This window comes from Sabethes cyaneus, chromosome 2, assembly GCF_943734655.1.
Source record: "Sabethes cyaneus chromosome 2, idSabCyanKW18_F2, whole genome shotgun sequence".
NCBI classification, from domain to species: domain Eukaryota; kingdom Metazoa; phylum Arthropoda; class Insecta; order Diptera; family Culicidae; genus Sabethes; species Sabethes cyaneus.
In genome coordinates this window covers 224,961,323-224,978,411 of record NC_071354.1, presented here as the reverse complement: position 1 = coordinate 224,978,411, position 17,089 = coordinate 224,961,323, and the positions used below count along the sequence as shown (strand labels likewise).

Sequence of the window (17,089 nt, the reverse complement as noted above, 5' to 3'; positions counted from 1 at the left end):
AGTCGTGAGCGGTGCACTGCTCCCCGGTCCGGCGTCTGGCATTGGTAGCTGTCCTGTCACTGTGTGTATGCGTGTCTGTGCGCTGCAGGATTTACCGTATTATTGCGAAGTGATCCTGTTTAGCAGCCTCAGAACCAGCAGCAACCAAAGGCGTTGGAGTACGAGCAAAAAACATGAAGAACAACATTGCAAAACTAGATTTGAATGGAATCGTTGTTGCGTAATAATATGCTAACAACAACAACGGAACGGAATGGAACGGATAGAACCGAGGGGGGCCGGGCAGATCGAGAAAGTACTACCGCCGGGGTAAATTTATCCGAACTATTCTGGCGAAAAGAAACCAGAAGAAGAATGGGCAGCAACATTGGCGGAATTAGGCGAATGTTCGATCCTGCACGGCAAAATCCTGCCAGTGTGCGCTGGGTTTTCCCCATTCAAGCGAGCAAGTGGGAGGAAAATGATGACTTTTCCAAATGCATACGAAACGAGCACAAAATCCACCAGTTCAAAGGCCTAATCAACTTTACAGCACAGGTCTTACAGCAGCGATGGATCCAGTCAGACTTCAACCCTTCCCTGTTTTCCACCCGGCAGCAAAAAAAATATGAGTAGAGCTAAAGTGGTGCGGATAAGGATGAGCTAGAACGTAGGAATTTGATAATCCTCCATGCTGTTTACTGTTGAATGCTTGTAACTCTTCATTTTTTTGTTGTCCTTTAACCCGTAATAGTTACAGAAGAAGGAAAGCACTGCAGCAGCAGCGCGGGAAGCAACGTTTTTGTGTGTTGTATGTTCACTGTCATGAATACGAATGTTTGTTTGCGTTTTTACGGTCGTTACTGCATTGTTGTCGATGCTTTTTTTTGCTCTGTTGGCCTGGTCGGGCGCGTGAAAGGACGAACACACACGTTCACACATACGTCAGTGTGCTTTTTATGCGAAACTATATATGATAATGTGCGAAATAATTGTAACGATTTGAATTTCCTCTCTCGATTCGCCAGCTATTCGCCGCTGCTCCGACGACTGTGTGAAAAAAAGTTCCCACAGAAGTAACAAGTCTTTCTTTCTTGGGTTTTCTTTTATTGGCTCAGTGAATTGTTCCGCTTTGCTCGTATGTTTTTTTTTTGCTTCGCTTTTGATACGAGACCGCCAGCCATGCGAGGAAAAACTTCGTTCGCACACACATCGTATCATATTCGCATATATGGTTTCTTGCTTTATTTTATAGAATAATTTTATTTGCATATCTTATTGCTGCAATTGCGACTTGTGCCGCCGCCCGGGCTTCGGGCTTCGAGGTCCCGGAACGGAGGAACGAGGAGTTTTCGGTGCAAGGACGCGCGTGAATATTTTTATTGGCACTTGTTGGTGCGGTCGGAAATCAATTTTTACGAGATAATTTTCCGAGCTTTTCTGGCTGATGCTGGCAAGGCACTGGTGGTGGTGGTGGTGGACTTGGTGGTGGCGATGGTTATGATAGTGGGGAATTAAATTTATGGCTTGGCAAAGATTTTTCAATAAATATTTTTATTTCACCAGCAGAACTAGCAAGCAGCAGCCAGCTGATGGCTGGAACTTTATTATTTCAAATCGTTTGTTACTAATCGAGTGTGATTTTTAATCTGCTGGAAGAAAGAAATCGGTGTCTATTGCAGATGCATTTACGTTCTGAAGCGTTTTTCGGGAGTCACGGTCGCAACAGTTGAATTAATAGCTTTAGGAATGAAATCATAGTAGCAATTGCGATATTTGTTGAAATACAAAGTTGGTTGAAATTGGAAAAGTTGGTCCCGAATAATGACTCATCCTTACTAAGGTAGCACTGCATTTTCCTCTGGATCGCGAAAAATGGTATTATGGGTAAATGGAAGTATGTCGATAAGTCAATTTTCGATTCTCATAGTTTCGATTATCTACTCGGGCACCAGGATGGGGACACTGGAGTATTTGCCACACTTTTTGTTTAAAATATGATATCGTTCATAGTGATTTGCGGATATTGAACTGAATGCCAGTTCTCTGATCATACGTTTAATTAGAAAAATGCCCAACGACCCGCTTTTCTAAGGTCTGCTTTGCTTTTTTGTATCGACTTTATCACTGTGACCAATATTTTGATCTACTGTGATACCACCAAGATGTTTTTTCTGTATTCCGCACTTCGTTCTTATTAAAGTATTGCTATAGAGTGAACGTACTGCTTATTATCCGTGCTCAAGTGTCGTTGTTTTCACTCTTTTTCACCTTTTTTTCTTTTTTTCAATTCTTACTTTTCATATTGTTTATTGTTGTACTAAATAGCTAACTAGCTACACTTCTCATTCCAATAGTTAAATACCATCTAGGAAAATTAGTTGTTCCATTGTAATAATTTTCCGAAAAATTGCAGAATACGCGCCGTCATTAACTCTGTATGTTCTAGCGTGTGAAATTTGTAACGTGGTTACAATATGGTTACAATAGTGATTTTGTCCCGCCCAAAGAACTATATATCCACAGCGCAGCATGGTTTTATGCCTGGTCGTTCCGTTTGCACGAATCTGATGGAATTTACTTCGTTTTATATTTCGGAAATGGAGAACAAGAAGCAAGTTGATGTAATCTACACGTACTTGAAAGCTACTTTTGATAGAATTGACCATACCATATTATTGCGGAAACTTTCCCATCTGGGGGCTTCTCAACAGATGATTTGTTGGCTAAGCTCATACTTTCGTGGAAGAGTGCTGCGTGTGAAGCTTGGATCCTGTATTTCTTCGCAGTTTACGAACATGTCTGGAGTTCCGCAAGGTAGCAATATGGGCCCGCTGCTTTTCTCGCTGTTTTTCAACGATGTTACGTTCCTATTGGGTGCTGGTTGCAGACTTGTATATGCTGATGACTTGAAATTGTTTTTGGCTGTTGAAAAAATGGAAGATTGTCGCCGCCTTCAAGCTTTGCTCGACGTATTTGTTATATAGTGTAAACAAAACTGGCTTACAATAAGTGTTGCGAAATGCGAGGTGATGAGTTTTTACCGTTTAAAAACTCCGATTCTTTTTAATTATCGGATAGATGGAACTGAATTGCGCAGAGTCGACCATGTTACTGACCTTGGAATTTTACTGGACACTAAGCTCACATTGAACTTACACCGCGAATCAATTATCTCGAAAGCAATGCGTCAGCTTGGATTTATCGCAAAAATTGGTCGGGACTTCAAGGATCCCCACTGCCTCAAGTCGCTATAATGCGCTCTAGTTCGACCGCTGCTTGAGAACTGTTGCTTAGTTTGGAATCCTCAGCAAGTATCATGGAACTTACGTGTCGAGAGAGTGCAGAGAAAATTTATCCGGATGGCTTTGCGACATCTACCGTGGCGTAATCCAGAGGAGCTCCCGCCATACTTGGATCGTTGCCGTCTTCTTGACCTAGATTCACTTGAACACCGACGTAGAATCCAGCAGGCCGTGTTTGTGGCAAAAGTCATAAATGGTGAAATCGACTCTCCCCAGCTTTTGTTACTCATGGATTTTCGCGCTTCGCAGCGTAATCTAAGATCGACCGGATTACTGCAAGCACCATTTCATCGCACTGCTTTCGGTTGTAACGAGCCTGTAACTGCTTGCATTAGAACATTTTCGACAGTGGAAGAGCTATTCGATTTCGGACAACCATCGCATAAGTTTGTACAAAGACTACGTAACAGAAATTTTTAAGTAACAATAAGTATTCATGTAGACACTGTCAGATGAATTTAACAGAAAATAAATAAATAAATAAATATAGTCTGGGTCATAATGGATTAAAGAGTTAAACAACTGTTTTTTAATAGTGGCAAAATTTCGACGGCGCGTCGATCTTAGGCACCTTTAATTCCAATAGGCACGATAAAAGATAATGCGCATATACTGCACAACTGCGGAAATTGCTGAAAATTTATTATTTATTCTTATGGATATTTTATTATGATCGCTGCAAATCTAAACCATCAAGATGATCTGACGATAAAATCTGAACCTTAACTTTTGACGTAGGACTACGTCTTATGGCAAGATTTGGGATAGGGTGCCATTCCAAAAAATAGATTTTCAAGCTATTTACACCAAGAGATCGAAAAATCGAATGAAAAATATAGAAAACTATTGATTTTCAATGCGCGTCATTGAAAAATTGGAAATAACTCTAACTCGGTCTTACTATAAATTGTCGCTTTGTGATTGGTTGAAATAATATCCAATTTTTATCGAACAAGTCTTGCACACTTAAATTTTTTTACCGAACATCGTAATTTTTTGACGAAATTAGAACTGCTGAACGTTCGGTGGTCAGTTCGGTAATTAATTTGCTTGACGAACACTCGGCAATGAAAATATTTTTATGAAATGTCAAAAAATGCGGACTGTTCAGTGTAAATTAACAAATCTCTCAGCAAAAATTATTGCTGTAAGCCGTAATTATAGTGCTGATACTTCGGTAATGTGTACTGAATTGTCGTCATAAATTAAAAAAATATTTTTATTGAAATCATGTCTTAAAAATAAATACAATTAAATCTATAGGATTTATGATGCACAGATATGGTTCTAACTTGGCCTCGAGGTATGGTTCTGCCAGCCGCCGAATGTTCGAATCTGGACTAAAAGAGGTTGTTCCGAGTCAACCTAGCTGTAGCACCAGCCCCGCAATCGTCCTGTAGTTCTGCAGCTACCTGCGAGGTCTGCACCTAAGCACTAAGTAGCATTTGCTGCTTTGTTTTTGATGACAAAATTTTGAATGAGAAAGAAAATGAAGATTTACAATTTAAATCAATATTAACTGAATGAGTGATATGGAGGGATATATATTTAAAACACAAATTACATAATAAATTGGCATACCTTAAAGAAGGTTAAATAACGTAGCGAAACTTTGCTATGCGCCACTTAAGACTTAACTCTTAAGAAGAACTATAATTGTTCATATTTTGAACAATTTCCACACACTTTAAACACGCAATAAAGTATTTTCTTGATTGCGCTTCATTTTGACAGCTAACAAATGCTTGATGACAACTTCCGCAAAATTTTCTGATCTCAGCATAGCTTTTGCGGGCTATCCCGTAATAAATACTGATAGTTCGTTAAACAATTGCTGAATTATTGACAGTTACGAAATGGAATCGCTTTGCGAAAAAATACAGCAAAAAATATTAACGAACTCGCCACCGGTTGATGAAGATCTGTATTAAGAAATGTCAAGTAGTGACGATACTCAGCATTCCTTGAAAAATTACCGAATTGCTCAGCATTTTTCCAAATATGCTGATCAAATCCGCAAAATAAATTACCGAAGATCTGAATAAAAACTAAGTGTGTGGTACAATTCAGGAATCAACGGGAATGTCGATGGAAAATTCCATTTAATTATACTATAATAAAGTTACAAGAGATCTAAATGAAATCCTACCATTTCTCCTTGATTGCTATTTGCCTTGATAATTCCTTATTGTGATGTACCACCAACGGCAACACGAGCGGTGCCGCAGTTAGTTTAATTTCAATAACCGTCACATTGAAAAATTGTCTGCCGTGAATAAGTAATAGCAATTAAAACCAAGTTAACACCAAATTAAACATTAATTCACCGCAACAAATGCGCAAGAAAACGCATTTAAACTAAACCTTTTGTTTTAATAAATACTGCTGGCCCAATAAACTTTATTGTGATCAGCGGAGAACAACAATCTTTTATCTCTTCATATAAAAAGTATTAATATTAGCAATTTTAGTGACAACTTTTGCATTTTCATAGAGGAATTTGTTCGTTCTTAAAAGAACGATTTTCGGTAATTGATGGACTTTAGGAAACTTGGAACTAAGGGCTTTCCCTCGGTTTTCTTTAGCAACACAAATCTATCTGGCACCAATGCTAAACGACTACAGCTACAGTAATGCGTAGCGTTATTCCTCTTTGGCAGCAACAATTGAACGACACTGGGAACAAACAAATTAAAAAGGACAACTTTGCCCAGAATGAAATCCTCCAGTTTTTTCAACGTAGGTAATGGAATGACGGACTATGGAAAATAGGCTGCAAATTCATTTTTCAAATTGTACAATTCCATTCTCTGCGAAGCACAGCCGATTCTTGTCGCTTGCGCTGATATATATAACACGAGGTAAACCGGCGAACAGCATTATTCAAACGATTGCTGAGTTACTGGCAACGCCTTGACGCGGCAAGGTGGAAACACCAAGGGCAAGGCAAAGTCACTGAAGCTGGAGTTATGATAATTAAACAATCGGTCCTTTTAAGGGCCACACAACGATTGAAGAGTTTATTATATTTTCTTGCCAAGCTAATACCACAATAACAGAGGCAACGAGGAAAAAGCTGAATTTTTCGCCGTTGCGGACGACCAACAAATGGCGGGAATAAGTTTTCTGGTCACGGGCGACATTTTCTGCCACTTCTAAAACGTCTGCAGCTTGTAAATGTAAAAGTTTTAAATACTCGCGCGTACCGTCTACCGATTACCAGAGGAAAAGCACTATTGAACGTAGAAACAGATCATGAAAGTTTAGTTACTGTTTGGTGTAGTCTGACTTCGATTCGTTTTAATAAAATAGATTCAATCAATTCATAGAAATAACTCGGAAATCTGTTGAGGATTGAACGTATACAATGTTACTACTTTGTATACCTGAAGAAGTATCGTACATATATGGATACATCCTGCTATCGCTTCAAAGAGACTTACGTAGTCCTACGTCACCAACGCGGTCGTGCCTTATGCACAACCCCTTTGATTTTTTTGCACACGGCTATACATTTTCAAGTTAAAAAAGCTTGCTGACTGATTTCAGAAACAGAAGGTTCTAGTGGCAATGTCGGGAAATGTGCAGAAATGTCGGGAGTACAACGTGCCCACGCATCATATCTTTATTGATTTCAAAGTAGCATACGATACAGTCGATCGAGTCGACAGACGCGACTGATCAGAGCTACTTTGGATCGAGTGATGTGTTTCGTACGCATCTCTGGGACACTCTCGAGTCCCTTTGAGACGCGGCGAGTGTTGAGACAAGGTGACGGCTTATACTGCATGCTGTTCAACATCGCTCTTGAGGGGGTGATCTGACGAGCGGGCATCGAAACGAGAGGCACGATTTTTACCAAGGGCAGCCAACTTCTAGGCTTTGCAGATGACTTCGATATCATAGGCAGGAATTGTGCGACGGCGGAGGCAATCTACGCCAAACTGAAAGCGGAGTGTAGGAGAATTGGGCTAAAAATAAATGCATCGAAGACCAAATCCATGAAAGGAAGAGACTCAAAGGAAACAAATGCGCGTCTCCCACGACTGTTGACGGCGACGAACTAGAAGTGGTAGAGGAGTTCGTGTATTTGGGATCGCTGGTGACCGCGGACAACAATACTAGTAAGGAGATCTTTACTTGGCGCAGCCAAGCGGGAAATCGGGCCTACTTTGCCCTGCGTAAAACGCTACGATCAGAAAGCATACGCCGCCGCACGAAGCTAACAATGTACTAAACCATTATTAGACCGGTAGTGCTTTATGGACTTGAAGCCGTGACGCTGCTTACGGAGGACATACGCGCCCTTGCCGTGTTTGAGCGAAAAGTGCTGCGGACGATATTTGGCGGAGTACAAACTGAAAGCGGAGAGTGGCGGAGGCGTATGAATCACGAGCTACAGGCACTGCTTGGGTAGACTCCCATCGTACATCTAGCGAAAGTTAGCAGGCTACGGTGGGCCGGACACGTCGTGAGGATGCCGGACGACTGTGCGACGAAAATAGTCCTGTTCAACAACCCCACCGGCACCAGGAACAGGGGGTCCAACGTGCACGATGGCTCGACCAGGTCGAAAGCGATTTGCGACTTCTGAGACGACTAGGAAATTGGCGACGAGTGGCCCAAGACCGAGTTGAATGGAGACGAGTGCTTGAAACAGCACGAGACACCCCGGCTCTATGCTGCTGAAGAAGAAGAAGAAGAAGGAGGAGGAGGAGGAGAAACTGGATGGATGAAAGCCGGCGAATTAAATTTTCACTCTTCGACAAATCCTCCAATAATATCGGGAGTATAACGTACCCATGTAATATATTTTAGTGCGATTTTAGGGCAGCATACGATACAGTCGAGCGCGAACATCCATGACGGATGATGTACAAGAACGGTTTTCCAGACAAACTGATGGGACTGAATCTACGCTGGAGTGAGTGTAGCGTGTTTCAGGGACACTGTCGGGTCCCTTCCAATCGCGCAGAGGGTTGCGGCAAGGGGATGGACTCTCCTGTTTGCTTTTGTTGAAGGTGTGATCCGGCGAGCGGGCATCGAAACGAGTGGAACGACCTTTGCAGACGACCTCGACATCAACACCACTAGAAACCCCTGGGACGGCAGAGGCAATCTACGCCAGTCTAAAGACGGAGGCTAGGAGGATAGGGTTACAAATCAATGAAAACCAAATATATGGTAGGAAGAAGCTCCAGAGAAAGCAACGTTTACCTTCCATGGACAGTGACTATTGACGGCGATGAACTGGAAGTGATGGATTAGTTTGTATATTTGAGATTTCAGGTCACCGCCGACAATAATATGAGTAAGGACGCATTCTAGGTGGGAATCGAGCCTACTTTTCCCTCCGCAAAACGCTTCGATCAAGGAGCATACGACGCCGTACAAAGCTGACGATGTACAAAACACTATTCAGACCGATAGTCCTAGACAGAAACTTTGCTTACGGAAGACATACGTGCACTTGCCGTATTTGAACGAAAGGTGTTGCAGACTATTTTTGGCGGAGTACAAACGAAAAGCGGAGAGTGGTGGAGTCGTATGAATCACGAGTTACAGGCACTACTTGGAGAGATTCCCATCGTACACCTGGCAAAAGTTGGTAGACTCAGTTGGCCCGGCTACGTTGCAAGGATGCCGAACACTGTGCCAGTGAATTCCGTTCTATTCAAAAACCCTACCGGCATTAGGAATAGGATGGCCCAATACGCTAGGTAGCTCGACCAGGTTGAAGCCAACTTGCATGTGTCGAAGCGCTCGACGAATCGGGACAAGTAGCCCGGGACCGAGTACAGTGGAGAGGAATTTTTGATACAGCAAAAGCTACATTGGCTCTCTAAAGTCTTGAATTTCATGTTTTTGGTACACAAAATCATTAGCGAATTTCAAAGCCTTTAGTGAGGCAGTATTTGGGTGTAACTGGGATGTTTGAAGTTTTCCCAAACATATTATGCGAGACTTTGCGGGACCCCAAGTAAGCAACCACTATTGATTACCGTGAGTTCTTTACACTGGAATACCGTGTAAACTTCGCTGCTCTTACCCTGGAGATCGACGACGGAGTCGCCAAAACTGGATTTTCGACGGGTCCGCTTTGCCTGTACCACATTGAAATGAATAGTATTCGTCTATCTGTTGACCTGACTGGCCATACCCCAGTCCTACGGACGTTAAGCATAAATACATGGGGCATAACGGACGTTAGGCATAATGGCGTTACTGAAGTTTTTGGAGCATCTTAGTAGAATACGAAACCTAAAAATAAAAAATAAGAAAACTTATCCAATTTAAGTCGTAGGCGAAATACGTATCTGTAGTGAATAAAATACACATAGTAGAATTAAATTGGATAAGTTTTCTTATTTTTTATTTTTAGATAATGGCGTTAGCCATAACGCAAGAAACACAATTTTAGTTCTTATTATAGTTGAGACGTTTTGAAAAAAATCTTAGAGTTGACAGAATTTGTCATATAAGCAGTAACGGTAACGAATTTAAAATAACTGTATTAATAGGGAATGGACGATAGGCATAGTGGACGATAGACTAATGTGCGTAAGGCATAACGCATGGTAGGTGAAGGTCAGGTATGTCTTGTACCAACTATTTGCCGTTAGCTAATAAGAGGTCCAATCGAATCAGTACAAAGATGCATAAAGATTGACTCGGAGCAAGAACTAGGAAAAACTCGTTAGATTCGGTAGAACTAGGAAAACGAATAAACATTGACAAATGTGATTGCTGTAGAGAGGATGTTCCCCTTTGCAGTGACCGGTGCCCGGTGACCGGTTTGACCGTTATGTCAAATCACCACTCATGATTATGCCAAATGGCGTTATGCCAAACTTTAAGCTGAACGGAAGGTCACGGTTTCCATTGTATTATGACGTATTAGTAAGAAAGAATAGTTTTGCAAATTCTATCTATCGCCCATTAGGCCTACCATAATACATTATGCCAAATGTCCATTATGCCAAACGTGCATATGCCTACCGTTCATATGCCGGCCTGAACTGCTGTGGAGTGGCCACCCGCCTGTTATAATCAGTGCATAATGTCATAATCAGCGACAAGTTCAAGCAGTCTTTCATAGAGCGCTCCAAGCACATTTTCGCAAAGATCCTCAAAAAGGTCACTTCAACGGTTCCAATCTCCTCGCAACCTCAAACGAGGTTTCGTTATCTGGCGGGTCAAAAACTAACGCATCACTTGAGCGATCTTCGTTTGCTGATCCTGGGATCCGGAGTAAACAAAAAACATATGCAAAAATTCTATGATTTCCAGATTTTGGTTTCTCATGTATAGGAATTATGCACGTGTTACCTCCCAGTTGGCCTCGAGGTAAGACGCTGGTCTAATAAGCCAGTCGTAGTATGTTCGAATCTCGGCTGGAAGAGGCTGTTAGAGTCAATAGGATCGTAGCACTGACCCCGCACTGTCCTGTATTCTAACAGCTGGTTGCGAAGTCAAATTTCGATAACGGGATTAGCACCCAGGCTTTGCTTTTTAACGTGTTACCCAATGTTATCCCAGTGGTATGACCACAAGGCGGCCTTTCACCACGTGGTGAGAAAAAAATTGCTCAGAGGCCCTAAAACTAAGGCTGTTGTTGTATCATCGATAGTAATAAATTGGTATTTGTTGCACTGCTTTGGAAAAAATTCGTGAAAACTTCGGATAATTAATTCACAATGGATTAATTGGTTTCAAAATTATTGTTTCATGATCGAGAATGAAATGAATCGATCAGAAGTTGAATAACTTTTTTTCAATAGAAATTGGAGCCATCGATTTGGAAGATTTGCAGTTTCAACAAGACGGCGCAACATGCATACAAGCTATTCACCGAATTTCCTAGAAATCGCTATTTTATGATCACTGTTTTATGTTCTGTTTTAAAAGTTCACAATCAACTGTTTACTGGTGCAATAATAATAAAAATAAGAGATGTATCATAAGTTCAATCCATATATTAAAATATTGTCCCTCGATGCTATAATTGGTGATGACTAGTTATGGAATGTGTTTAACATATCGCTTACATTCCAAATTTAGCAATCCAACATGCCAAGAAATTCTGTTCTCATCATGTTGTAGAAACATATGTAGCAGCAACTACATAAACGACGACATTTGGTTGCTGAGTACCTACGCAATACGTATGTCTGCTTAAGGCTGTCCTGCTAGTTTTCTGTATCACTTCGAATCACTGAATTTCAGTTCAAACTGTTCCTTCGAGTACTTTAGCAAGCAGTTAGAATATATTGCAGCACTCTTAGATGATATTCATTACGCTCCCGTGCCGAGCGCTAGCGATTTGAATCCTAAATCACCTACCAGTCGACTCGGTTCAAACAGCCGGAAAAGATTTATCCAGCGTGCTGTTTACCATCTCATCTGAAGTTATATCCGACATCAACGTCTGCGCTTCCGCTGCTGCTATTGCTGTTATAGCTGCTTCTGGGTGTAATCCGTTGTTCGCAGCAACTTTCGCACCATCATCGCCCCGTAACTTGTAACAAATGAAACGACATGATTAAATTAGATATCCTGTTCATAACAATTTCTGAACGAGCAGTATACAGGAAAAGTTTCCCACCCGGTGTGGTGCCTCAATGCTTCCGTGTCCACCGATTGTTGCTTTCTTTCTCCCTCTCTCTCGGCACTCGGCAGCAACAGGAAACTTGCTTCACAGTGCTGCCACGAGTTGTAGTAGTTTTCCAAATATCCTTTCAACTCGATTTAAGTGCGAATCATTTAGGGGGTTTTTAGCACCTTTTACAGCTTCTCCCCCGAACAACAGTCTTCACCAACAGCAGCCTGCAGGACCAGCACCAGCCAGCACAGTACTTCGTTATTGCTCTGGTTTCGGTTTTACTTACCACTTTTTTGTCATGTCGGTATGTTTAAACATCGCCCACATCCCACCGCCCGGTCCCGGAAGACGCACGTATCTGGTTTAGGTTGCGATTTCCTTTCCGAGGAACAGTTTGTCGACAACGACGACGATGACTGCTGCCACGACGTCGACGTCGTAAGAAAAGGTGTGCCGCTCTCTAGGGGTGATTATCGTGTTTCGTAGAAATCCCCCCTCTCCTGCTCCTGCTGCCGCTGAACCAGCAGCTTTCTACTGAATCGAACCTATGGCCCAATCCCTGCTTCGCTGCTGTAAGAGAGCATCGTTTGCCTCGGAGGAAAGTTTTTTCCCCGACAAACACACACCTTACCGTACCGTCTCATAGTCGTTTTGTTGTTCAACTCCTTCACTTCTCGTAATATGAAATATAATGAAGTTAAACTAATACGAATTTAATTTTAGTTTTAAATACATTAAAACATTTTAGCTCGGGCTTGTTTCTCACCGGTTGTAACAGAACCGGACCGCCCGAAGGGTGGTTCCGATTTACGAAACCTAGCGACGGACGTTGCAACACTCAAAGCAACCCCACCGCAGGGAATCTTATAAAAACTAGTCCGATCGCACCGGAAACAGGGATTCCTACCGCTTCGCTAGCCTCACCGGCTGGCTAGCTAGCAGTGAGCGGTGAAACTAAGCCAAAACCCGCTTGAGCAGGTAAAGTGAAGCTTGCCATTCGGTTTCTTCCGGTTTCCGGTCGAGGGAATGGGGGGAACCGATGCATACAGGCATCACCGCAAGTTCGTCGTTTTTGCACGAGAAGCGTTGCAAAAAAAAAAAAAAAAAAAAAAAAGAACGCACACACAAAAAAGTTTGTCGGTTGTTTGCAGCGACTTTGTCTGAACGAACCAAATCGCTTCGGGGAATTCGCTCGGACAATTGGATCAGCGAGACGAAACTTTTAAGCCGAGTTTTAAAATTGTTTTCCCGACTGACTCGAGTAGCATCGCGTTCCGTCCCGTCGCGCTCCTGGTTCCTCTGCCTACGATCTGCCAGTCTGCCTGCCTATGATGGTGGCTTTGGCCAAGCGGAAACATTGTTTTTCTGCTGTTCCAAACTAAAAAATTTTTTTCCGGCGCTGTTGTTTTATGCGCTTGCTCTGTAATTCTCTGATAAGCCGAATGAATCAAGCTAGCGCCCTCACCCTCGAACATGCTACTATGCCGAGGTGTGAAGGAATGCGATGGGTACTTACCGGTCCAAACTGTTCGAAGTAACTTTTCACGTCCTCCAGCGTGGTTGGCGCTGATAAACCACCCACAAATATCTTCTTCGTTCTCGTCACCATCTGCGGGAGGAAAAAAGAGAAAAAGACGGAAAAGAATTGATCAGTCAGCAGGTCTGGCTAGAGCTAGGAGTTCAAGGAGTTTTGATTCTTTGCTGGAAACAATTGAAGTTGGAAAATTGCGAACTGACTAGACCGAAGGCCGTCCAGATGCAATAAATTATCTTCGCCTGCAATCGAGTGGCATGGGAGAACTCCGGCTCGGGGCGAAAGACGTCTCAATGTTGGAAATGGTGATAAATTATCTTCGATTGGCGAGGCAATAAAATAAAATAAAACAAAAGAAAAGCCGAGAGACTACGGCACGGCGCGTCTCTGTGTGTGTGTGTGTGTCTGCTTGTGTGTCGGAAAAAGGATGAAACCTGCCAGCCGTACAGACAGCCAACCGGTCAGGCTGCCACGCTAGTAGCTAGCTAGCGAGCGCGTGAGCGAGTATAAATGGCAAACATATTTTTATGGTGTAATCGTGACCGATTGTGTGGCCCACGAGTACGTACGTACGTATGTACTGTACCGCGGAAGGGGAACAGCGGGAGGGACCGGATTCCGGACGGCAATAATGGCACTCGGTTCCGTACCGAACATCGGCCGCACCACCCTGCTCCGGCTCCGGCTCCGGCTTCGGGCTTCGGGGCAGTATTTGAGTTTTTATTTATTTCGATTAGTATTGAATGTGCACAGTTCCGAATCGATTTGCGGACGCTTGCATTTAATCGATTAGAATCGCTCCGGAAACTGTTTCGAACTTTATCAAGAATGGCTTCGAGCGATGGCTTTAGGGGTTTTCCTGTGGTGGTGGCCGTCGTTTTTTGTTTCAACAATGTAGAAGGAAATAGCTGCCAGCTGCAGGGACAGTTGTGACATACTTTTGTGTTTTATTATTTCTATTTTTGTTCTAATTTTTTCACCTAAAGGATGGTTTTATGATTACATATCTAAACTGTCCAGCCGAAAGGCAGATCAATCTGTTGCAAATCGGAACGCTTTGTAAATTAAAATATAAAGTCAAGAATATTCGATTGAGATTTTTTTTAATTTCAAAAACATTGAAAACCTTTGTTTTTTTTATATTTTTGTAGCACACGGATCAAATAGATCCCTTATTAATAAATCATCCGCTGGTTAAAACATCATCCAAATCGGTTCAGTGGGTCAAGAGTTATGATTCATTTGGTATAATTCTACGTTGCCGCTACTCGCATAACAGTCCTATTTTCTATGGAGATTTCTACATAAATAGGACTGTTATGCGAGCAGCGGCAGTACGGATTGGTCCCGAATTGAAATTGAATGAGACCCGAACAGCAGTTTGAATAGACCTTAACCGAAGTTGGATTGGACCAGAATTGAAGTTTTTTTTGGGTTTTTCGGGACGGGATTTCTCCAGAATGGATTTTTCGAGACGAGACTGCAAGACAAATTTATGAGAGGGAATTTTAAGACTGGATTTCTCTGGATTTTGGGATTTTGGATTTTTAAAACTATATTTCGTGACGGGATTATTGAAACTGGATTTCTTAAGATGGGACTTCGGTATTCGATTTTTCGAAACGGAATTGCGAGACGGGATTTCGAGACTGGATTTTTCAACACGGGGTTTCGAGATTGAATTTCTCAACACGGGATTGCGAGATGAAATTTCAAGACTAAATTTCACGTGACGGGGTTTCTTGAGACTGAATTTCTCGCGACGGAATTTCTAGACTAAATTTTGATGCGAGATTTCAAGACGGGATTTCAAGTACTGGATTTTGGGAGAGAATTTCGCGTTTAAATTTCGATACTTAATATCGAGACAAGATTTTGAGAGTGGATTTCGTAGAACTACAGCAATGTTCCGATTTTGACAGCCCCATGTTGAATTTTGGGCTAAAAAAATGGGGAAACTGACAAAATCGAGAAAAAACTTTTCGAAAATTCAAAACTTACGACCTTGCAATATATAAGACTTCTACTAAAAATTCAATTTTAACACTCAATTGGTCAACCGAAAGCTCAATGAACCGGGCACAGCCCACTGGTCCAGAATCTTTTTTGGTGCGAATTAGCTTTGAGCGGGTAAACTTGGTTTTAGGTTTATGGAAGCTTTCGAAGAGTTTCTTAAAACTAAAAATTTTATCGTCCAACGGAATGCCAATTTTGATTAATCCCCCTAAAAGTGCAAAAAAAAAATTATTTTTCTTCAGTTTCAATATAACACATTGATGTGTTCTGCAAAGTTTTACAGCATATTATTACAAGAAATTTTACTGAAGACAATAACCTTCTATCTCTTCAGCAAAGATATAAAAATTCTATTTCTCATAAATGAAAAATCGTTAAAATCAGTTTTTCAATTTTAGCTGTTTTTATAAGTGTTATATGACATTTTCTTGTTTTACAAAGTTGTACAAGTAGTAAAAATAAACAACATTGCTGAATATAGTATACCTCTATCTTTGCTTGTTTAGGAACTATAGAACTTTTACTATAAAAAGACCCCAATTTTGACCTCGAATAACTCGCAAGAAGGCATCATTTTATTCAAAAACTCTCCCAAGATAATCAGAATAGTTTAAAGCAGGCTGAAAAGTATTATAAATCATGTTTAAAAGCACAAAAGTTAAGCAAAATTTATAGGCTGACAAAATCGGGATAAAAAGCTGATAAAATCGGGGGTAGACAAAATCGGGAGCTGACAAAATCGTAACATTACTGTATTTATTAAAGTGCAAGGAAGCCACTATCAGTCGTTCGGTGAACAACTAAAGCAGTTGGTAAAGTTTCCTCAACACTATGCATTTTAATTGACAATAAAATTTATTTCTGAAATAAACTTGTTCTGAGCTCGACCATATAAAGAATTGCGCGTAGCTCACTAATAAGATGAGGCAAATGAGTCCTTTGAGAATTACTGTTTTATAACACCGAAAGCATTACATCACATAAGGCAACGTGGGATAACATTTAAATGTTAGAAGAATTTAGTTACCAGAAGAAGGCTCTGGCTCTGGCTCTGAACTCTGGTTCGGGACTCTGGCTCTGACTCTGGCTCTTGACTCTGGCTTTGGACTCTGGCTCTGGACTCTGGCTCTTGACTCTGGCTCTTGACTCTGGCTCTAGACTCTGGCTCTGGCTCTGGACTCTGGCTTTGGCTCTGGATCTGACTCTGGCTTCGGCTCTGGCTCTGACTCTGGCTCTGGCTCTGGCTCTGGACTCTGGCTCTGGCTCTGGCTCTGGCTCTGGCTCTGGACTCTGGCTCTGGACTCTGGCTCTGGACTCTGGCTCTGGACTCTGGTTCTGGACTCTGGCTCTGGCTCTGGACTCTGACTCTGGACTCTGGCTCGGGACTCTGGCTCTGGACTCTGGCTCTGGACTCTGGCGCTGGACTCTGGACTCTGGCTTTGGCTCTGGACTCTGACTCTGGACTCTGACTCTGGACTCTGGCTCTGGCTCTGGCTCTGGCTCTGGCTCTGGACTCTGGACTCTGGACTCTGGCTCTGGACTTTGGCTTTGGCTCTGGATTCTGGATTCTGGCTATGGATGTGGGACTCTGGCTCTAGTTCTGGGACTCTGGCTCTGGACTCTGGGTCTGGACTCTGGCTCTGGACTCTGGCT

At 42.2% G+C, this 17,089-nt stretch overlaps 1 protein-coding gene across 3 annotated transcripts in view; it reads right to left on the bottom strand.

Moving 5' to 3' along the window:
• The window catches only part of LOC128738022 (RNA-binding protein Musashi homolog Rbp6), a 1,503,411-nt gene that overhangs the window by 541,626 nt on the left and 944,696 nt on the right, over positions 1-17,089 (bottom strand). For all 3 annotated transcript variants that reach the window (XM_053832828.1, XM_053832829.1, XM_053832830.1), the window contains exon 7: positions 13,403-13,495. In XM_053832828.1, coding sequence (XP_053688803.1) covers positions 13,403-13,495 — 93 coding nt within the window. The remainder of the gene's footprint in view (positions 1-13,402; positions 13,496-17,089) is intronic.